This window comes from Drosophila pseudoobscura, chromosome X (assembly GCF_009870125.1).
Source record: "Drosophila pseudoobscura strain MV-25-SWS-2005 chromosome X, UCI_Dpse_MV25, whole genome shotgun sequence".
NCBI lineage: Eukaryota > Metazoa > Arthropoda > Insecta > Diptera > Drosophilidae > Drosophila > Drosophila pseudoobscura.
Genome location: NC_046683.1, coordinates 24,263,967 through 24,288,756, shown reverse-complemented (window position 1 = coordinate 24,288,756; position 24,790 = coordinate 24,263,967). Strand labels below are relative to the sequence as shown.

Sequence of the window (24,790 nt, the reverse complement as noted above, 5' to 3'; positions counted from 1 at the left end):
TTGTGAGGTTCTAACGACGAGAAAGGTAGAACAAAATAAAGGGGGGGGGGAGGGCGACAGTGATTGCAGTAAACGATAGATGTATGTACATATAACTGTTGCGTCCAAATAGCGGTTCACATATGTCTGTATGTGTCGATATGTATGTATTTATGTGTGTTTAGTTATATTTATGCAATTACTAATAAAATGCATGCAATCAAGCTCTACTATATGTATATCATACGTCTGTGCCTAGAATTGAATGCGATGTGCAATGTTTTCAGCACAAGACACCTCAAAGAGAGATCTGAATGTCTTTTGCTCAGCCTTCAATTTTCTGCACAAATACCTCTGATTCCTCTTTTGGATCTTTGAATCCAACTGCTACTTTCCTGGCTTTATCGCAGGGCATCCCTCGGCGGTAGCAGAAACTTGCACAAAAATTATTCTTGGCGCGACCGACGCGATGATATTATGCAAATTAATTGCCGATTGACACACACACCACGACGCGGGCAACGAATATGTTTGCATATACTGCAATTTCTTGTGTCACTGTCACTTATTGTTGTTGCCTATAATTAACTTTACAGTCCACCCGGGGGCGCCATGAAAAATTAGAAGAGTTTTTCTAATGAATTAACCGAAAACTTTGGGTGGCTGTAATTTAAATTATTTATTCGGCGGGGCGAAAAATTGATACGCTCGATCTATTTCAATGTTGGCGAACAACTATATTTCCTTCACAATTCAAATCTCTTACTCTAGCTAACCTACGGTGGCAAAGCGGGGCGAATTCGCCAAGAGCGAGAGAGCGAGCTTTTATTGCGCTCCCGCTTTGCCCTAGCCTAACTTACACTAGACTTCATAATTAAGATCAATAACTAATAATCTCCGCCATGAATGGAAGGTCACGCAACACGCTTAATAGCATAACAGTAATCGTGGAATTAGCCATTTATTGTCATATAAAGTTTCTATGTTGCAAGCTTTGCAATAAATAAACGAGGGAGAACGTTGTGAGTTACATAGTCGGTACGGCTCTCCTCCGCCAGACGGCGCTAACATTGAACGACACGACAAAGAGTGCGTAGCGACAGAAAATTGATTTGTTACTTTTGGCTATAATAATAATCCGATCTGATCAAAATTCGGCAGTCTGGTACATGTGGTCATTCTCTATGATTGCAGATGCCACAGATTTTCGTCCTTTGCGGAGAAGAAGTGAGTGGCGCCAATTTTGAAATACACTTGTAACAGTGACATATCGCAGAAGTCTGGATACAAAATGTCGTTGCTCTAGCTCTGGTCTTATAGCACTAAGCGCTCATAGGGACGGACAGACAGACAGGACTCAATCGACATGGCCATTGATGCTGATCAAAAATATATATACTTTATGGGGTCGGAAACGATTCCTTCAGGACGTTACAAAGATACATTTTCATCACAAATCTAATATACCCCTATACTCATTTTTTTTTGAGTATCGGGTATAACGAGGGAGAACGCTGTGACCGCGGCGACCGCAACTCAAGATTTATGCCCGATACTTAGTCAGTATGGCTCTTCTCCGGCAGACACCGCTAATATTAAACGACACGACAAAGAGTGCGTGCGAGAATGACAGATAAACTGGGCGTGTCGTCAGGCGCTGAAAATTGATTCGTTCCTTTCGGCTATAAAAATGATCCCATCTGATCCAGATTCAGCAATCTGATAGATATGGTCATTCTCTATGAGTTTTCTAGTATGTTCAATCTTGTGGACCCACAGATTTTCGTCGTTTGTGGGGGCGTAAGGGAGTGGGGCGAAATTTTGAAACAAACTTGTCAAGGTCCGATATCACAGGAGTGTGGATTATAGATACTGAGATCCTTGAATTCACATTTTGCAATAGGCAAAGTCGACCATGAAACCTGTGTGTTAGAGAGAGACAGAGTGAGAGAGAATGACGTTTTCTTGATTCTGTCTATAATATTTAAAAGATCTGGTTCAGATTTTGCACTTTAGAAGATATATTCATCCTCTACGATTCGGCTTCTTCTGTTTTCTTGTATCTTTGAAATTGTGGATGCCACAGATTTTCGCCCTTTGTGGGGGCGGAAGTGGGCGGGGCGAAGTTTTAAAATATTCTTGTTTAGTGGACGTTGACATGCAATGACTACATATTTCAAGAGGCGATGCAATTACTGCACCGTCAAGTGGCCCGTGTGACACCAGCAGAAGGCTGTTACGCGAGCATGCAGGAAAGATATTAGAGAAGATTAGCACTAAAGTTTCTAATAGAACTGGGCATGCATTCAAAATAAAAATAAAAATACCACTACAATTACTAATTACTAATTACTAGAAAGATGTGTAAGGATTAGTAATTTAATAAGAGGAAGAGAATTAGTGGTGGATATGATATGGTAGAGGGAATTATAATCCGAGCATAAGACCCTAAACGGTGTAGATAAGGAATAATTCGATCTACAAAGTGGAAGGAACAACGGTATAAAACTTCTAGTAAGTCTAATAGGGATCGTGAAGTTTATGCGGCTCAGCAGATCAGGGCTGTCTATGTCACCCCTGATCAAGTTGTGCATAAACTACGGTTAACTAAGGAGAATGGGAGGTTTACTAATAGCAGGAGGAGTACCGAGCTCCTTTGCGGTGTTTTTAATATTTAAATTTGAGTTTGGCATTGTTGGTCTCACGAGTAGACGGGAAGGGCTTAGTTACCCGGGGAATAGCCCGCGTGCCCCGGGAAGTCTGATGTAAACTGGAAGTCTACAGGTATCCCGAGTTCGCATATTAACGACAGAGCACCCCCTCGGCCATGCATCCTTCGGCATATGACAGTGTCACCTTGGATTGGGGTTATTTCACTGAGAGTTTTCTTCTCTCCGCCCGACTACAATTAGTAAGCATCCTGGCAGAGACATGACCGTACCAGGACCTGTGTCCAGCCGCCCTCACGGGGAGAGTATAGTCGCACTTCCAGCAGTGTGTTCAGTTATGGCGGGTGCCGATTCTCTCGTGACCCCCTGTATCCTAGGGCGTAAAGCACAGTCGCCTCGGATTCAGGACAAGCCAAGAACCCAAGACGCCTGTGCCCCGTTCCAAGATTACAGTTGTGACAAGCATGTAAACGTCCTGTCTGGTAACGTTGGTAACATCGCAATAGTCTTCTACCATCCTCTGAATAATGTCACCCAATCATACAGCTAGGAGGCAGGTCCGCGGTGAAGGCATGTTTGATTTCCCGCTTACCGGCCCAAAGACAACCCAGCCCAGCTCAGTTGCAGCCGCATATGGTCCCTGTCCGGCAAACAGTCACGATCTAATTGGAAATCCCAAATGTCCGTGATCCAGTCCAATGAATATCTTCCTCACTGCGTTTGTGTGGGGCCTAATTGGCAGGCTAGCATTAACGCCTTAAACATCTCGTCGGTGTAGAGTCAGCATCGGCTTGCTCAGGCTCGAAACGGAATACACGTTTCACAACGCATAGCGAATTGGCTTGGCTGTTCCACGATGGTTAGCTCCCTGGAGAATCCACCCCCAAGCCACTGAATATTTAGATGACGAGGCTCACCTTGCACGCCCAGATCCTTTCTGAGGAAATCGTCGATCATCGTAACAGATGATCCTTCATCCAGAAGTGTGAATGTATCCATCGGTTTGCTCCGTACAGCGTTACTGGCAGTATACGGAACAATAGGCGGCCTCCTTCTACGTCGACACAATTTAAGATCATCTGTGCGGCCGCATCCGCCTGCGAAGCCCCTCTGTTCAGGCTACGTCTAGAAACTATTGTCTGCTGGTTTCGCTAACCTTCTGCGACTTTGCAGGATCTAGTCATATGAGCACTTCGTAGGCATGAAGAGCATAGTTAATGCCTCCTCACGTACCTCCACCTGTCTGGCGGAGAAGCTCCGTTGAAGTCCCTCAGCCTTTAACTGCATGTTGCTCTCCACAGATTGGACAACCTCTGAGACGGCTCTCTTGTTGCTCGCCGCGGTATTGGTCGATCCCTGCATGTAGCAATCGGCGCCTTGGTTCCCACCCTTCGATGTCCACGATAGTACACACAACGATAGCGCACCACGCACTAAAATGCACAATAGTTGGGAAAGGTATAATCGTCACAGCATGCCTTGCCCACTCCACTCGCTTGCTTGTACGGAGTTTGGCCACAAGTTCTTCCAGAAGTGTTGGGTTGCTTAAATGCTGATCTGCCCTCGCTGACTGCAAGAAGGCAGTGAGATTACTCACACGGGTTGCAAAGGGAATAATCTTCGTCAGGCTGTGCTCCGAAATATTGGGCACCTCTCGTATTCCACTGAGCTGGCTGCGTGTAAGCTACTCCGGTCGACCATATCTGAAACACAGCTGCTCCACAACAGCTCTCACGTTGCTCGGATGAATCAAGAAAGACTTGACACTCTCACGGTGAAGTCCTTCAGTGCCTTCAACACGCTTTGGTTGTTCTCCAGATTTGTACAGTTGTCCGCTTGCGTTGTCTCAGTATATGTACAAAGAAAGATCGCCCAACCCTCGGGCTGACCTTCAATGGCAGATCAGGAAGCTTGCGGGGCGTATAGTTTCCACTGCTTCCATTTGGTGTCGTGACGTTGCAGATGCCTACACACAGCGGCACGACTCCATGCGCTGTCTGCGCTGTACTGGTTGCGCAAAATGACGTAAAATAGCTGCTACTCGCAAGCAGAGGTGGTCCGCTATAAGATGGCGACTGCTCACTCCGACCCCGTTAGGTATTACGTGCTCACATTGTTCTGGGCTCTTGTCTCTTGTCCTTCCCAGCTCCTGCTCCAACAATGCAATTCTCACTAAGAGATCTAGCAGTAGAGGTGGCTCGTTCTGTCCAAGTGTTTCCACACTTGGCCGTAAAACTTCTGGTCGTAAAACTACCAAGATGACCGTAGTGGTTTGGCTAGGAATCAGCGGAGCCGACGTAACTATTACTTTCGACTTTGGCGGCCTGTTTCCTGCACCACTACTTCCAGATTGCGAAGACGCACTAGTTGTTGTGGGGGTGGATTGCCCATCCATTATTCGGTTACTTCTTCTGGGAGAATTTTGCATCATTCTATTTCCCAGAAGCTCCAGATAATCGACGCTGCCTGCAGCCCAGTCCAAATATCCACGCTGGCCGCGTTCCTCTGGGCGCTGCCTGCATCCCTAGAAATTCTCTAACTGGAGGTGGTTGACTGCGTGTACTCCAGCGCAAATTGCCCTTGCAGTTCCTTGCCTAGGACTGTGAATAAAATATCATGTCGGTGGTCACGCGGAGATGCCTTTAACAGCATCAATCAATCGGCAAGAACAGTTATTGTCGCATGCAGCTGCTGCTGCTTGCCCCTGCTGGTTCTGAGCTGCCGCACCGCTGCTAAGCTGTTTTATTCTATAAAGTACGTCGATACACAACCTAGCAAAATATCGCCAAAAAATTCTTACCGCAGTATGTCCAGTGAAGCTTAAAACCCTGGCGGCACCTCATGGTAGCTGAAAGTATGCCTGTTCGTTTGTAGCTAGAAATTCACCTTTTATCGATATAAATTAAATACTAGATCTAAAACTACCCCGCCATATCGGTCAATTATCGTCCGACGACACTTACCATACCCTTTTTACGTTTGGTTTGTTCTTTTTCATGGTTTTATATAGTTTATTTTGTATAACTTTCATTTTATTAGATATAAAGACTTTTTTAATTGATAGAAAATAAAACTAATCACACTTGTATATAATAGTTTCATCCTAGAACTTGTGCATCTGTTCATACCAAATGTCCTCAAAAGTAGTGTCCACCTCACCGCAAAATGTCGGAAATGGCGGAGCTTGCTTCAGCTTCCGCAGGGGCAAAATCGTATCGTATATATATACGAGGCCACCGGTAGGTCCAGGCACTGAGCTACCTTGCACCCACATGACATTGTACTTTGCGTTAGTGCGCCAAATTCGCAGGCCTTTAAGAACACGCCAACGATTACTCATATGACCAGGCATCTTTGTACCAGGCCAGACACGTCCCTTTTCGCCACCACCTCCAATGTTACCGGGACGGCGATGAGTCTTGGTAACGCCATGTGAAGCAGGCATGCCCTTGTAGCCGTGTCGCTTGACTACACCTTGGAAGCCGTGGTCCACGCTATAACGAAAAGCCAGACAAATTAAAAGCTATTAGACCATTCATTAATCGAAATATAACTACAATTCCATTTTAATGTTGCAAAGTTAGATAGTACAGAAAAATTCATCAAGAATTTTGCATTTAAAATGTTAATCAGGGTTTATTTATACATAGTTGGCAATCACAGTGACACGAAGCTATCTCTCAGTTCGCAAATATGGTTTCACAGTTTCGTGGTGTATGAGCAAAACTCTTATTTGGGAGACACATTGAGAAAAGATCAAATTAGTTTTTGCTCAATTCACTCAAGCAACGACAGATTTGTAGCCTCTTTTGCTACTATCTTTCACTGGGCAATTTGTCGCGAACAAACGACAAATGTGTCTTGACTGAAATGTGTTGACTATTGACGCTTAAAGGAATTAGCAAAAATCAGAAACTTTGCAAATCTATACAAATCTTGTATGCGTGTAAAGTGTTGTTAGTGTTGTCGTCTCGACAGGACACAAAAAACATATAACACAAGCGAAGACAGAAAATGTTTTGCTCAGTGAGAGAGCGAGTGTACGTGGTTTTCTGTTTTGTCAGTGACCAGACCGACCACACAGGAAAAAAGTGTTGACCGCTATTTTCGAGCTCTGATCAAAACACTTTTAATTCATAGTTTTTGAATTTCTGATTTGTCTTATTTATTATATTTGGTAATTGTCGGGTCAAGCAGCTTAAATATTTTAAATTATTGCCAGTGGTGCGGCCCAAAGGAAATGTATTTTGGTGTTGTCGTTTCCAATGCCCCCACTGCAAAGATCATTTGCTACCGCATATGCGCATGCAGCGGTATTCTTTCGTCTCCTTATGTCGCAATCTCTCGGACTCGGCTTAACAGCGTCCCCGAGCAGCTCTAACGCTCTCGGGCTATCATACTCTCTCGCTCGCGTCTAAGCTAGCTGCATAGGGCCCGGCCATTTGTCCCGTCAGCCCTTGCATTTTCAGTCTTGAGCTAATCGTCGCAGCTATTAGATTAACATCCTCGCATCAATCGTTCGCCCAATCATCCCCATATGTACATACGCGATAAGTTGGCTTACATATGCAAATAAATTGTGAATTATAAACAGCCTTTCGACTTTCATTAACTTCAAATTACAACAGTTATTAAAAACGCTTTAAAAAATTAGAAAAGTTTTTCTAATGAATTAACCGAAAACTTTGGGTGACTGTAATTTAAATTATTTATTCGGCGGTACGAAAAATTGATACGCTCGATTTATGGCCCCGGATTTTCCGTAGTTGTACTTTAGTCCAGGATGCCAGGTTTTATTATAATTAGTCTTTATTTATGAATATTATTTAAGATTAGTTATGATTACAACGGTCGCTGTGCTTTAAGTATATTTTGATTAATACAGATATTTGCGCTCGTAATTTGCGTGTGGCTGAGTGAGACTTTGGCACCGAATTAATTGGCGTCGATCGTTGAGGCTGTGTTCTCTCCTCTCTTTGCTCGACGGCCGCTTCTAGTCTCTCTCTCTGTTACTTCCTCTGTTATCTCTACAGACTCTGTTGCTCTCCCACCAAATCCCACATTCGGCCCTCCTGACATAGAGTTCGCCCCGAACTCCTTCATAAATTCGGCCACCGTAGATGTTTTAAAAGGGCCTTCTCCTTCACCCACTCTTTCTACATCATACATCTACATCATATAGGGCCCTAGAAACTTTCCCCTCAACTTCAATCCAACACCATATTGGGTCCGCCTGATTGCAACTAAGTCATTGATCTTGTACTGCTTTTCATCCTTTCTCTTTTTATCAAAGGCTCGCTTATTTTCTTCCTGCAACGACTGAATATTGTCCCTAGCCTCTTTCCTTAACTGCTCACGATCTTCGTCTAGCTCACCTATGAGAGACTGCTGTACCAATTCTCTCAATTCAGCTATGTCCGCTATACGCATGTCTACTCCTGTTAGCAGCTTAAATAAGGCGACTTTGGTACTCCTAGGTTCGACATTGTTAATTATCTGTTGCACTCTACCCACGTGCCTATACCAATTTCCTGGATTTTCTAAGCTCATCTTTGACAGCATCGGTACTACTATTTTGGGCATTCTCTCGACCTGTCCAGCTGCGCCACGATCAGTGACAATTCTGAATGGGTTACCAAATGATACTGCTTGCCTTTCTAAACAGTTCAGCACCTCCTCTACTCCGGTACTACGTGTGGGGTACAACCAAACGAATTTTGAAAATGCATCAACAACTACCAAAATGTGATTATATCTTTTCTTTGTAATCTCCATCGGCCCGACGTGGTCTAAGTGATAGGTAACTAATGGTTTATCACCCTTGTCAATGAGAGTTAGGTACCCTTCTTGCATGCCCGCTTTTGTATTAACTAAGATACACTGCACGCAACCGCCTACCACTCCTTCTACTTTATTTCTTAGTTTAGGGATAAAGTAAGATTTCTCTACCAGATCCTGTGTTTTCTTCACCGAAAAATGTCCCTGCCTGTGGGCAATCTGTATTATTTCGGTTTCCATTTGAGATGGAACAACTATTAACTCTCGGCTTAGATCTTTGAATAAGATTTGGTTTGCCATATAATAATCCTCGTATCCCTGCTCTTCCACCAGATTTCTGACCACCCTTGTCCATTCATCTGCACACTGCGCATCCTTAAGCCTGTGCATAACACTCTCTGTTAATACGTAACAAGCAACTCGACTGAGAGCGTCTACGTGTCGCATCTTCGATCCTGAACGATGTTCTATTTCGTAATCGTAGTCCTGCAGATACATTGCCCACCTAGCTACTCTTAATGGAACGTCTTTCTTTTTCATCGTCATGGCAAACGCGTTATAGTCCGTAATGATTTTAAATTTCAGTCCGAGAACATACACACGCCATTTAGTCAATGCTCCTATTACTGCTAGCACTTCAAGTTCGTATGAATGATAGTTTTCCTCACATGGCTTTGTTTTCTTACTCATTTACATCACTGGGTGCAGCTGACCATCTTCTGGATCCTTTTGTAACAAGACAGCCCCAAAACCTAACTTAGAAGCATCCGTGTGTATCTCCGTAGATAATTTAGGATTGTACAATCGTAAAACTGGTTTCCTAGTGAGAGCGGCTTTCAATTGCTCGAATGCTAATCGCTGCAACTCCTTGAACTCGAACTTAGAATCCTTTCTCAACAAATCCGACAATGGCCTGGCTATGACTGCGTATCCTTCAATGAATTGCCTGAAATAAGAAGTCAACCCAATGAATCGTTGTATAGCTTTTTTATCTTTTGGGATCGGAAAGTTTGCTACACACTGTGTTTTCTCTTTACCGGGTGTTATGGTACCATTTTGTATAACATACCCCAAGAAATCTACCTTACTTTGCAAAATTTGACCTGTACTCCAGTTTATCTTCAGACCATTCTTTCCTGCCACTTCTAGCACTCTTTTCAACTTCTGTACGCCTTCCTTAACATCCTTACTTGGTATAATGATATCATCCATATATACTACAGCGTCACCCTTCTGAACCAATTCTCTCATTACCGCAACTATGAAACGTGTGAAGATTGCTGGCGAATTCGAAATCCCAAACGGTACAAATAGGAACTCATATTGTCCTTTCTGCGTTACAAATGATGTATACTTTTGTGACTGAACTTCAACTGGTACGTGGAAATAACCGTTAGTCAAATCTAATGTCGTAAAAATCAAAGCTCCTTGCAATTTCTCAATAACATCCTGCATCTGTACCATCGGAAAGTTATCTCTCACTATTTTCTCATTTAACTTGCGATAATCGCAGCAAAGACGTTTCTGTCCATTCTTCTTTGGTACTAATACAATCGGAGAGGCATATTCTGATGTACTGGGCTTTATTATCTTTTGTGCTAACCACTCGTTGACCTGCTCGTCTACTATGTTCTGCTCACTATAAGCCATACGCCTAGGATGCTGATACACAGGTAAATCATCCGTTAGTACAATTTTCATCTCTATAGGGCAATGCACATTTCGGCTTGGCTTGTATTCCTCAATTATCTTACTTATTTGATCTCTCTCTGAATAGGGAAAATGTGACAAATCAATATTTATAGCTTCACTCTGCTCTAAGTTCACCATACACAAACTCTGAAACTCATTCAGCAACTCCGTACATGAATTAACATTTTCCTTTTCATCTTTATGTTCTGGAACATTGCGCCTAGTACTTACTTGACTTCCTGATCTGAGGACTAGTGCTGTTCCATCTCTTGTTACCTTCATGTCCACACTCTCTAAAAGAGTTCTACCCAATATAGCATCAAATCCCATGTCCTCGTCCGCAATTACGTGAAATTCTACCATTAAGTCAATGTCATCAATCTGCACAGGTATTGTGATACTACCGAAAGTCATAATTTGGCTTTCACCAATTCCCGTTAAACATTTACTACATCCTGCCAGTTTTCCTCTACCCAGCTTCAAAAACACATTTCTGCTTAGAAGACACAAATCTGCACCTGTATCGACCAATCCTCTAAACACAACTTTTCCGTAGTTTACCGATTTCAACTCTAATCCTGACGAAGTGAACGTGCTTGATGGCTTTGTCCTACCATTCTCCAGAACTAGATTGGTTGCTTTCTCCTGTTTAATTGCCATGTCGACCTTGCATTGAGCAGCTCTATGTCCTAGCTGGTTGCATCTGAAACACCTGTTATCTCTTTTTGGACAATCCCGCTTAATATGCGACTCATCTCCGCAGTTAAAACACTTTTTAAACTTTTCCGCTGATTTCACTAACTCTTTTTCTCCTTTATTGAAGTGTGAGTCAAACTTCCCTTGTGATCTCACCGACCCTGTCATTTTCTGGTATGCCTCAATTTGCACCTTCAATTGCCTCATATTCCTAGCTTGATACAGTAAAGCCTTGTTTGTACTAGAATCTGGAATCCCGCTGACAAAATATTCAATTAAACTTTCGTCATCCATCTCGATTGGCTTTGCCAACTCCATCAGAGCGTACAGATACTCGTGCAACGTTTCGTTCTTCCTCTTCTGCCGCTTCCCTAGCCTACGATGTATCTCAGCTGATGACACCCTCACCCCAAATTCGACGATCAATGCACCCTTTAAAACATTCCAATCACGAATATCGCGTTGACTTCGAAAAAGCTTCGCTGCCCCACTGAGCAATTGTTTGGCATAAATGAACACCTGTAATTGGTTCCATTCCACCGTGAGTGCACACTCCTCGAGTTCTTCGATCCACTGATTGATGTCTGGTGAACTTGTACCCGAAAACTGTGACACACTACCTTCTACATCTTTCAACGTAAACCATGACCTTCCTGAATTAGAACTGTCTGCTTGCCGCCTCTGACCAGATCCAATTGGATTTTCATCTCGCCTTTCATTTCCCCTTGCTTGTTCATTATTTGAGGCCACTGTTCTAAATGATACCTCTTCATTAATCTCATCTGCAGTCTCTCCCTCATCCCTAACTTCTTCATCGTTTTGATCGGTTTGAAAACCATAGTGAGCCAGCAGTCTGTTTTGCAATTCAACTTTTCTTCCGGTTCTATTTAAACCTATCTCGGCCAATTTATCGCGCAAATCTGCCACCAACAGTGCCAAAATCTCATCTCTATTCATTTTTACAAACTTGTATGAAATATAATAGAATAAGAAATGGATCTATGCCGCTCGCTCGCCAAAATACAGTTTTAGAATCCAGTTCCTCTCAGACCTTACAATAATTAACAGTATTCCGCTCTTTAAACTTAATGTTATGTTATTGAAAATGTAAACTTAACACTATGTTAATTACCACTGCTACCGCCGTTCTTGTCTGTCTGCTTCTTTGCAATATTTCGCTTGAACTCACCAACAACAACCAATTCCAAAATTTTTTTGTTGTCGTCGCACCAACACAGCTCCAGAATTTTCTGTCGTCGTCACACCAATACAGCTCCAGAATTTTCTGTCGTCGTCACACCAACACAGCTCCAGAATTTTCTATCGTCGTCACACCAACACAGCTCCAGAATTTTCGTCGTGACCAGCCGCCTTTTTCGCCGTACAGTACTTGCGAACCACTAGCTACCTTCTCTGCTCCACGCCTTTCTCCTTGTCCAGATGATGTCCACCGCCAACGATCCTGCCTATTGCACGTTGCTGACCATCTACCAAGTCTTACGTTGCCTTCAGATTGGGTACTGGGTCTCTTTATCGCCGTCTCTGCTGTTTACGCCGTTCCTCTCTATTCCTCTGCTTTTACAGTTACTGACTGCTGCGTCTCGTTTCCACGCACTCACTGCCTTGTCAATTTTCTCGTCGTCTTCTTGCTGCAGACTTTTTGAGTTGACCAGCTGCCTTTTCCGCCGTACAGTACTTGCGAACCACTAGCTACCTTCTCTGCTCCACGCCTTTCTCCTTGTCCAGATGATGTCCACCGCCAACGATCCTGCCTATTGCACGTTGCTGACCATCCACCAAGTCTTGCGTTGCCTTCAGATTGGGTACTGGGTCTCTTTATCGCCGTCTCTGCTGCTTAGCCGTTCCTCTTGATTCGGTTTGCTTCGGTTTTTCTTCTCCTTTTTACCGTAGCTGCTTGCTGCCGTCTTGCTCACTCTCGCGCTGCTTTGCCAATTGCCTTTTGTTTGAATTTTCGCGCAGCAGAGTTTTTGCAGATTTCTTCCAGAATGTTCCAAACAACGCCACCACAATTCACCGAGTTCTCGCAATATTTGTAAAACACAACTTTAGTTTGATGACTTTCCGTTTGTAATCGTTCAAATCCCGGACGAGCCCCCAAAAATTGTGGCCCCGGATTTTCCGTAGTTGTACTTTAGTCCAGGATGCCAGGTTTTATTATAATTAGTCTTTATTTATGAATATTATTTAAGATTAGTTATGATTACAACGGTCGCTGTGCTTTAAGTATATTTTGATTAATACAGATATTTGCGCTCGTAATTTGCGTGTGGCTGAGTGAGACTTTGGCACCGAATTGATTGGCGTCGATCGTTGAGGCTGTGTTCTCTCCTCTCTTTGCTCGACGGCCGCTTCTAGTCTCTCTCTCTCTGTTACTTCCTCTGTTATCTCTACAGACTCTGTTGCTCTCCCACCAAATCCCACATATATTTCCTTCACAATTCAAATCTCTTACTCTAGCTAACCTACGGTGGCAAAGCTGGGCGAATTCGCCAAGAGCGAGAGAGCGAGCTTTTATTGCGCTCCCGCTTTGCCCTAGCCTAACTTACACTAGACTTCATAATTAAGATCAATAACTAATAATCGCCGCCATGGATGGAAGGTCACGCAACACCGGCCCCGTTGAACGCATGCATCGGCTTCAACACATTGGGAGCGGCGCTAATTTGTGTATTGACCGCCGAAAAACCGCTCCAGTGCTAGTCCTTATTTCGACGACCCTGACCATGCCGTCCTCTCCTGCGTGCGTGGCGATGACCCTCCCCACGAGCCACTCCTGAGGCGGCAGATTGTCCTCGGCCACGATGACGAGGTCTCCTTCCTCGGGGTTCGGTTGCCGCTGGTGCCATTTGCCCCGAATTTGCACCCCCAGGACATATTCGCGGGACCATCGCTGCCAAAACGCTCGCCTGACTGACGAGACAAGTCGCCATCGCCGCAAGCAACTGAGACTCTCCTGGTCCGGAGTCCGCAGTGCTGGGGGGGCGATGAGCGACACGCCTGTCAGCAGGTGACCGGGTGTTAGGGCCTCGCCATCGCTTGGATCTTGGCTGATGGCTCCCAGCGGCCTCGAGTTCATTATGGCCTCGATTCCGACGAGGACTGTGGCGAGCTCTTCGGCGGTTAGGAGCGCGCTGCGTACCGCCCGTAGGAGTAGGCCCTTGGCAGTTTTTACACCTACCTTCCATAGCCCTCCCATGTGAGGAGCTCGCGGCGATATGAACGCAAACTCGCATCCGTTTTTTGACGCGAAGTCGCGAATTGTGTCTCCCTGCTCCTTGAGCCTGATCCGCAGAGCGCTGAGATGGCGGCTCGCTCCGACGAAATTTGTCCCGTTGTCGCAATGAACGACTTGGGGATATCCTCGGCGCCCGACGAACCTTTGGAAAGCCAACAAAAAACAGTCAGTGGTTAGATCAGAAACTATTTCTAGGTGAACCGCCTTGGACGCAAAACAAACAAAAAGCGAAATGTATGACTTGTATCCTTCGAACCTTTGGAAAGCCAACAAAAAACAGTCAGTGGTTAGATCAGAAACTATTTCTAGGTGAACCGCCTTGGACGCAAAACAAACAAAAAGCAAAATGTATGACTTGTATCCTTCCGCGAATTTTCAATGTCGTGTGCACTGGTCCACAAAAATCAACGCCGCAAATTGAAAATGGGCGGAGAGCACGGAGTCGATCTGCGGGTAAATTCCCCATGAGTTGCGTCAGCAATCGAGGCTTGTATTTAAAACAGCGCATACACGATCGAACTGTCTGACGGCAGACCTCCTGAGTGTTCACTATCCAAACGCTCTGTCGAAGGATGCTCACAAGTGCTCGTGGGCCGACATGAAAATTCGAATGGTGCAGATGACGAATATAGCTTCGCACGAATTGCGAGCGCTTAGTCAAAAGCAGAGGAAACTTGGCATCGTATGATATAGGAGCTTTGGCTAGTCGCCCCCCCATTCACAACAACGAAAAGTTGCACCAAGTCCCTGTGTCTTCATGGATGAAAGGGTTCAACCGCTGAATACTAGGACCAATTGTAGATCCTTTCCTAACCTTTTCGATTTCTCCTTGATACTCGTGATGCTGGACGATTTCGACAATTTTATAAAAGGCTTCATTGTATTCGGTCGGTGAGATAGTTTTTTCGAAATTTAGGCTTGGGTCTTCACATTTTCTTATAAAGCGGAACACATATACGAACACTCTAAGCAGTTTGAGGTGTGACGAGAATCCCTCGATGACATCTAACAGCTCCGAACTTCGCACAGCAGCGGTCAGCCCGACCGCAGTCTTCCTCTTTTCCAGCTGAATATCATCGGTTCGAAATGAGCGTTCTTGGGCCAGTTTTCTTCTTCCTCTTTCAGAAATTATGGTCCTTCGAACCAAATTGACTGAACGATTTCGTCGACGTCACAACCTCTTGAGACAATATCTGCTGGGTTCTGTTTCGTGGGTACATGCCGCCACGTAGCATCATCTGACCACTTTTGGTCAGCCACTCTATTTGAAACGAAAGTCGACAACGACGATGGATGAGACCGGAACCAATGAAGAGTTACCTCTGAATCCGACCAATAAACGACTCGTTCAATGGGCACATTTAATAGGGGCTTGATTCTGTGACAGAGATCTGCGAGAAGGTGAGCGGCACATAACACAAGCCTTGGGAGCGTTTTGGTCTTGAGCGGCGCTACTTTGGATTTCGAAGTCAACAATGATATTTTTAAACCTTCTGCAGTTCTGCTACGTATATAGACGCACGCTCCATACGCTCTCATGGAGGCGTCAGCAAAGGCATGTATTTGAACCGGTGACATCGGATCGGAATACACAAACCGAGATATGGATATGTCTTCCAATTGAGATAGTGTAGTTTTCAACTTATTCCACGCTGTTTCCAAATGCAGCGGGATCGACTCATCCCAATCTAGTTTGTTAAGCCAAAGCTCCTGCAATAGGATCTTGCCTTTTATAACGATAGGACTTAATAAACCAATGGGGTCAAGCAACTTTGATGTCACCGATAGTATGTTCCGTTTTGTCGCTCGGAGACCCATAACTGAATTGTCAATTTTGAACTTAAAGGCATCGTCAGTAGGTAACCATGAGATTCCTAAAACTGAAAACCACTTAGTCAACTCAAACCCTGTGGTCTGAAAAACCTGAGACACTTCGGACTTAATTGCCCTTAGCTCCTCTACGCATGCAGCACCAGTCAACAAGTCATCGACGTAAAAGTCGGACCCAATAACGTTAGCAGCTCTAGGGAATGAGAGCTTCGCAGACTCACTCAACCTTTTCAAACACCGGATAGCTAAGAATGGGGCTGGTCCAGTCCCATAGGTTACAGTGTTGAGCTTGTATAATCTCAAGGATTCAGAAACTTAGTTCAGAGCTGAAACTGCCGATCCGGTTTGTTCACCATCACTTGGCGATACATCTTTTTAACATCAGCAGTCAGGGCAAACCTGTGCAGACGGAAACGGAACAGTGTCCAGTATAATTCCTCTTGAATGGTACTCCCACCATCAGAATATCATTTAAAGCCACCTGTGAGGACGTCTTGGACGAAGCATCGAACACGACTCGGAGCTTGGTAGACGTACTTTGGGGCCTCAGAACACACTGATGAGGGATTACGTAGTGTGGAGTAGAAGGAATCGTATTGTCAGTAGAAGACATATGACCTAAGGAGAGGTACTCTTCCATGAATTCCAAGTACATTTTCTTCAACTCAGGGTCACGATGCAATCGTCTTTCAAGCGACAAAAACCGCCGTTTCGCAACCTCAAAGGAGTTGCCTAAACAATTTGGATCTGATTTAAACGGGAGCCTTACTTCGAACCGACCTGATGATAGTACCTGAGTCGTCTTACGATAGTGTTCTTCACATAGCTTGTGCTCAGGTGTGGCAATTTTCTTGGTAGATGGCATTTCTTCCAGTGACCAAAACTTTTTCAAGGTCCTATCGATGGATACTAGCAACTCTTCACTGCAACTCAAACTGTTTGTAATTTGAGGAGCAGAACTCCTGGAAACATATTTTCCCGACACAACCCAACCAAGAAGGGTTTTCTGAAGAGTTGGAAACCTTGGACCTTGTTTAATTTGACCAACAGCTAATAATTCAAAGAACGATTCTGCTCCAATTAACATATCTATTCTTTGTGGCTTGTAGCAATAAGGGTCTGCCAGTGGTAGGTTCTCTGGGATTCGCCAGTCAGTCACATTCACTGACTGGTCAGAGTGATAACCTGATATTGATTTCAGGATCCAAAAATCAAAGGATAACTCACTACCATTTATTCGCTACTTCACCACTGTGTGTATTTTATCCTTTACTTGAGAATTAGATTCAACAATTCCAAGCAAGTTAATACAGGACTCCTCTCTACGGATCTGTAAGCGATTAGCGAGGTCCTCGGTAATGAAATTTGTTTGTGATCCAGAGTCGAGCAGAGCTCTGGCCAGAATGTGTTCACCGCTCTTAGTTCGGACGTTTACGATCGACGAAGCCAGAATTACCCTGTCCAACGCTGTCGCATGCAAAACATGTGACGTGGAAGGTTGATTCTGATTTGATGGAGGAGAAGGACTCTCTTGGGGTGGTGGCAACGCGAGACTATTAGCCGACACTGTGTATCGATGCAATAATGTATGATAAGAGCGGCTGCACACTCGACATTTATTGGCTTTGCATTTTACAACAGCGTGGCCTTTTCGCAGAGAATTAATGCATAGGGATGCCGACTTAGCAAACTCAAACCTTTGCATCACCGAGAGACGCGAAAGTGGAGGGCAATTTGACACTACATGGTCTCCTGAATTGCAGTAGCTACAAGATTGCTGAGTTCTACTGTTCGTGGAAGTGGAAGAACAAGCAAATGAACTGCGATTATGTTGCTTGCTTGGCATGACTTTGTCTTGCCTTGGCTTGGTCGATTCTTCAGCAGACTTTCTCAAAGTCGGACCAAAGCGGCAACTTCTCATAAGTAAGCTGTTCATCCCACTTTTGTTTCGTCAGTGGGTCGACTCTGTTTAAAACGAGATGAATGAGCATTGCATTCGAAATTTTTGTATCATCTCCGATCGACAGTAACGATCCGTAAATCGACGAAACAGTATCGATTAGAGTTCTTAGAGATGATGCAGATTAATGCGATATTCTCGGCAGATTGAACAATGTGGAAATATTATTCGTGAAAATCAAATAATCGTTGTGATATACTCGTTTTAGGCCAGCCATGGCCTTTCCTTAATTTGCCTCGGTGACTTGGAACGCCTTTATTGTTCCTAATGCTTCATCAGAGAGGCACGAAATCAAATGATTAAATTTTTCGATCACCGGTATGCTGTTGTCGCTATGGACTAGTCTCTCAAAAAGGCTAATGAAATTTTTTAATTCCGAGTGTTTACCACTAAATTTGGGTAATGCCAATTTCGGAAGTCTAGCATGAGTTGGGGCTGAAGAAGACACTGGCTTCGTCTCGCTTGCTGCATCAAAGGCGGCGATAAGCATTATCTTTCCCTTGGTGACAATCGTCAGCTCTTCCAACTCGGCTGCATATGCATCATCACCTGTTATGTCCTCGATTTGCTCCTGCAAATGGTTAGCCTTTTCAATTGAAGCATTCAAACAATCTAATCTACATTGTAATTCCGGTAATTGCAAAGGAATCGACCCTTGATCTAATCGATCCTCTAAGCGGCGAATGCTTTTTACTCGACTTTTGAGCTTAATCTTTAATCTTTAATCTTCAATAGTGGATTTACTGTTTTCTGCCATAATATTTGTGTATGAAGATTTTACGCAACAAACCACTTTTATTTCTATTTATTTATTTATTATTATTATTATTTTTTTTAAATGTTTGAACGAGAACGATAATCGAAAACGAATTTTAATTGAATGTCGGGGCACGAGGTATCAAGGGAAAGAGTAGTTGCAAGTGACGGCCTAATACAATATACCCCTTAGATACAGGGTAGCGCGTCACTTGGCAAGTAACAGCCGAAAAGAATATACCCGTTAGATACAGGGTAGCACGTCACTTGGCGCACCGTTAAGCTCAAGAGCGGCAACGAAAATTCTCCCAACAAATACAACGCAAGCAGCAGTGGAGAAGCGAAAGCGAAAACAAAATAATGCACCGGTGCTGCTGCTTGTATGTATGTGTGGAAACTTTCTATACGCCGTGGCTTGGGTGAACGAACGAACAAACTTTCTTGTGAGGTTCTAACGACGAGAAAGGTAGAACAAAATAAAGGGGGGGGGAGGGCGACAGTGATTGCAGTAAACGATAGATGTATGTACATATAACTGTTGCGTCCAAATAGCGGTTCACATATGTCTGTATGTGTCGATATGTACATATGTACATATTTATGTGTGTTTAGTTATATTTATGCAATTACTAATAAAATGCATGCAATCAAGCTCTACTATATGTATATCATACGTCTGTGCCTAGAATTGAATGCGATGTGCAATGTTTTCAGCACAAGACACCTCAAAGAGAGATCTGAATGTCTTTTGCTCAGCCTTCAATTTTCTGCACAAATACCTCTGATTCCTCTTTTGGATCTTTGAATCCAACTGCTACTTTCCTGGCTTTATCGCAGGGCATCCCTCGGCGGTAGCAGAAACTTGCACAAAAATTATTCTTGGCGCGACCGACGCGATGATATTATGCAAATTGATTGCCGATTGACACACACACCACGACGCGGGCAACGAATATGTTTGCATATACTGCAATTTCTTGTGTCACTGTCACTTATTGTTGTTGCCTATAATTAACTTTACAGTCCACCCGGGGGCGCCATGAAAAATTAGAAGAGTTTTTCTAATGAATTAACCGAAAACTTTGGGTGGCTGTAATTTAAATTATTTATTCGGCGGGGCGAAAAATTGATACGCTCGATCTATTTCAATGTTGGCGAACAACTATATTTCCTTCACAATTCAAATCTCTTACTCTAGCTAACCTACGGTGGCAAAGCGGGGCGAATTCGCCAAGAGCGAGAGAGCGAGCTTTTATTGCGCTCCCGCTTTGCCCTAGCCTAACTTACACTAGACTTCATAATTAAGATCAATAACTAATAATCTCCGCCATGGATGGAAGGTCACGCAACACGCTTAATAGCATAACAGTAATCGTGGAATTAGCCATTTATTGTCATATAAAGTTTCTATGTTGCAAGCTTTGCAATAAATAAACGAGGGAGAACGTTGTGAGTTACATAGTCGGTACGGCTCTCCTCCGCCAGACGGCGCTAACATTGAACGACACGACAAAGAGTGCGTAGCGACAGAAAATTGATTTGTTACTTTTGGCTATAATAATAATCCGATCTGATCAAAATTCGGCAGTCTGGTACATGTGGTCATTCTCTATGATTGCAGATGCCACAGATTTTCGTCCTTTGCGGAGCAGAAGTGAGTGGCGCCAATTTTGAAATACTTGTAACTTGTAACTTGTAACTTGTAACAGTGACATATCGCAGAAGTCTGGATACAAAATGTCGTTGCTCTAGCTCTGGTCTTATAGCACTAAGCGCTCATAGGGACGGACAGACAGACAGGACTCAATCGACATGGCCATTGATGCTGATCAAAAATATATATACTTTATGGGGTCGGAAACGATTCCTTCAGGACGTTACAAAGATACATTTTCATCACAAATCTAATATACCCCTATACTCATTTTTTTTTTTGAGTATCGGGTATAACGAGGGGGAACGCTGTGACCGCGGCGACCGCAACTCAAGATTTATGCCCGATACTTAGTCAGTATGGCTCTTCTCCGGCAGACACCGCTAATATTAAACGACACGACAAAGAGTGCGTGCGAGAATGACAGATAATCTGGGCGTGTCGTCAGGCGCTGAAAATTGATTCGTTCCTTTCGGCTATAAAAATGATCCCATCTGATCCAGATTCAGCAATCTGATAGATATGGTCATTCTCTATGAGTTTTCTAGTATGTTCAATATTGTGGACCCACAGATTTTCGTCGTTTGTGGGGGCGTAAAGGAGTGGGGCGAAATTTTGAAACAAACTTGTCAAGGTCCGATATCACAGGAGTGTGGATTATAGATACTGAGATCCTTGAATTCACATTTTGCAATAGGCAAAGTCGACCATGAAACCTGTGTGTTAGAGAGAGACAGAGTGAGAGAGAATGACGTTTTCTTGATTCTGTCTATAATATTTAAAAGATCTGGTTCAGATTTTGCACTTTAGAAGATATATTCATCCTCTACGATTCGGCTTCTTCTGTTTTCTTGTATCTTTGAAATTGTGGATGCCACAGATTTTCGCCCTTTGTGGGGGCGGAAGTGGGCGGGGCGAAGTTTTAAAATATTCTTGTTTAGTGGACGTTGACATGCAATGACTACATATTTCAAGAGGCGATGCAATTACTGCACCGTCAAGTGGCCCGTGTGACACAAGCAGAAGGCTGTTACGCGAGCATGCAGGAAAGATATTAGAGAAGATTAGCACTAAAGTTTCTAATAGAACTGGGCATGCATTCAAAATAAAAATAAAAATACCACTACAATTACTAATTACTAATTACTAGAAAGATGTGTAAGGATTAGTAATTTAATAAGAGGAAGAGAATTAGTGGTGGATATGATATGGTAGAGGGAATTATAATCCGAGCATAAGACCCTAAACGGTGTAGATAAGGAATAATTCGATCTACAAAGTGGAAGGAACAACGGTATAAAACTTCTAGTAAGTCTAATAGGGATCGTGAAGTTTATGCGGCTCAGCAGATCAGGGCTGTCTATGTCACCCCTGATCAAGTTGTGCATAAACTACGGTTAACTAAGGAGAATGGGAGGTTTACTAATAGCAGGAGGAGTACCGAGCTCCTTTGCGGTGTTTTTAATATTTAAATTTGAGTTTGGCATTGTTGGTCTCACGAGTAGACGGGAAGGGCTTAGTTACCCGGGGAATAGCCCGCGTGCCCCGGGAAGTCTGATGTAAACTGGAAGTCTACAGGTATCCCGAGTTCGCATATTAACGACAGAGCACCCCCTCGGCCATGCATCCTTCGGCATATGACAGTGTCGCCTTGGATTGGGGTTATTTCACTGAGAGTTTTCTTCTCTCCGCCCGACTACAATTAGTAAGCATCCTGGCAGAGACATGACCGTACCAGGACCTGTGTCCAGCCGCCCTCACGGGGAGAGTATAGTCGCACTTCCAGCAGTGTGTTCAGTTATGGCGGGTGCCGATTCTCTCGTGACCCCCTGTATCCTAGGGCGTAAAGCACAGTCGCCTCGGATTCAGGACAAGCCAAGAACCCGAGACGCCTGTGCCCCGTTCCGAGATTACAGTTGTGACAAGCATGTAAACGTCCTGTCTGGTAACGTTGGTAACATCGTAATAGTCTTCTACCATCCTCTGAATAATGTCACCCAATCATACAGCTAGGAGGCAGGTCCGCGGTGAAGGCATGTTTGATTTCCCGCTTACCGGCCCAAAGACAACAGAGCCCAGCTCAGTTGCAGCCGCATATGGTCCCTGTCCGGCAAACAGTCACGATCTAATTGGAAATCCCAAATGTCCGTGATCCAGTCCAATGAATATCTTCCTCACTGCGTTTGTGTGGGGCCTAATTGGCAGGCTAGCATTAACGCCTTAAACATCTCGTCGGTGTAGAGTCAGCATCGGCTTGCTCAGGCTCGAAACGGAATACACGTTTCACAACGCATAGCGAATTGGCTTGGCTGTTCCACGATGGTTAGCTCCCTGGAGAATCCACCCCCAAGCCACTGAATATTTAGATGACGAGGCTCACCTTGCACGCCCAGATCCTTTCTGAGGAAATCGTCGATCATCGTAACAGATGATCCTTCATCCAGAAGTGTGAATGTATCCATCGGTTTGCTCCGTACAGCGTTACTGGCAGTATACGGAACAATAGGCGGCCTCCTTCTACGTCGACACAATTTAAGATCATCTGTGCGGCCGCATCCGCCTGCGAAGCCCCTCTGTTCAGGCTACGTCTAGAAACTATTGTCTGCTGGTTTCGCTAACCTTCTGCGACTTTGCAGGATCTAGTCATATGAGCACTTCGTAGGCATGAAGAGCATAGTTAATGCCTCCTCACGTACCTCCACCTGTCTGGCGGAGAAGCTCCGTTGAAGTCCCTCAGCCTTTAACTGCATGTTGCCCTCCACAGATTGGACAACCTCTGAGACGGCTCTCTTGTTGCTCGCCGCGGTATTGGTCGATCCCTGCATGTAGCAATCGGCGCCTTGGTTCCCACCCTTCGATGTCCACGATAGTACACACAACGATAGCGCACCACGCACTAAAATGCACAATAGTTGGGAAAGGTATAATCGTCACAGCATGCCTTGCCCACTCCACTCGCTTGCTTGTACGGAGTTTGGCCACAAGTTCTTCCAGAAGTGTTGGGTTGCTTAAATGCTGATCTGCCCTCGCTGACTGCAAGAAGGCAGCAACTCACACGGGTTGCAAAGGGAATAATCTTCGTCAGGCTGTGCTCCGAAATATTGGGCACCTCTCGTATTCCACTGAGCTGGCTGCGTGTAAGCTACTCCGGTCGACCATATCTGAAACACAGCTGCTCCACAACAGCTCTCACGTTGCTCGGATGAATCAAGAAAGACTTGACACTCTCGCGGTGAAGTCCTTCAGTGCCTTCAACACGCGTTGGTTGTTCTCCAGATTTGTACAGTTGTCCGCTTGCGTTGTCTCAGTATATGTACAAAGAAAGATCGCCCAACCCTCGGGCTGACCTTCAATGGCAGATCAGGAAGCTTGCGGGGCATATAGTTTCCACTGCTTCCATTTGGTGTCGTCCACACGTACGATCCAGCTAGTGGCGTCGGCGTCGTGACGTTGCAGATGCCTACACACAGCGGCACGACTCCATGCGCTGTCTGCGTTGTACTGGTTGCGCAAAATGACGTAAAATAGCTGCTACTCGCAAGCAGAGGTGGTCCGCTATAAGATGGCGACTGCTCACTCCGACCCCGTTAGGTATTACGTGCTCACATTGTTCTGGGCTCTTGTCTCTTGTCCTTTCCAGCTCCTGCTCCAACAATCCAATTCTCACTAAGAGATCTAGCAGTAGAGGTGGCTCGTTCTGTCCAAGTGTTTCCACACTTGGCCGTAAAACTTCTGGTCGTAAAACTACCAAGATGACCGTAGTGGTTTGGCTAGGAATCAGCGGAGCCGACGTAACTATTACTTTCGACTTTGGCGGCCTGTTTTCTGCACCACTACTTCCAGATTGCGAAGACGCACTAGTTGTTGTGGGGGTGGATTGCCCATCCATTATTCGGTTACTTCTTCTGGGAGAATTTTGCATCATTCTATTTCCCAGAAGCTCCAGATAATCGACGCTGCCTGCAGCCCAGTCCAAATATCCACGCTGGCCGCGTTCCTCTGGGCGCTGCCTGCAGCCCAGCTCAAATCGACGCTGCCTGCATCCCTAGAAATTCTCTAACTGGAGGTGGTTGACTGCCTGTACTCCAGCGCAAATTGCCCTTGCAGTTCCTTGCCTAGGACTGTGAATAAAATATCATGTCGGTGGTCACGCGGAGATGCCTTTAACAGCATCAATCAATCGGCAAGAACAGTTATTGTCGCATGCAGCTGCTGCTGCTGACCCCTGCTGGTTCTGAGCTGCCGCACCGCTGCTAAGCTGTTTTATTCTATAAAGTACGTCGATACACAACCTAGCACAATATCGCCAAAAAATTCTTACCGCAGTATGTCCAGTGAAGCTTAAAACCCTGGCGGCACCTCATGGTAGCTGAAAGTATGCCTGTTCGTTTTTAGCTAGAAATTCACCTTTTATCGATATAAATTAAATACTAGATCTAAAACTACCCCGCCATATCGGTCAATTATCGTCCGACGACACTTACCATACCCTTTTTACGTTTGGTTTGTTCTTTTTCATG

General features: G+C 44.6%; 1 protein-coding gene across 1 annotated transcript; it reads right to left on the bottom strand.

Annotated features, from left to right (window-relative positions):
- Positions 1-5,658: 5,658 nt before the first annotated feature.
- On the bottom strand, positions 5,659-24,789 carry LOC117185100 (39S ribosomal protein L3, mitochondrial-like). Its single transcript, XM_033384947.1, has 2 exons — positions 24,760-24,789; positions 5,659-6,171 (listed from the first exon to the last, which is right to left on the bottom strand). Exons 1-2 carry the CDS (start codon positions 24,787-24,789, stop codon positions 5,752-5,754), a joined length of 450 nt encoding a protein of 149 aa, XP_033240838.1. The 3' UTR covers positions 5,659-5,751.
- Position 24,790: the final 1 nt, after the last annotated feature.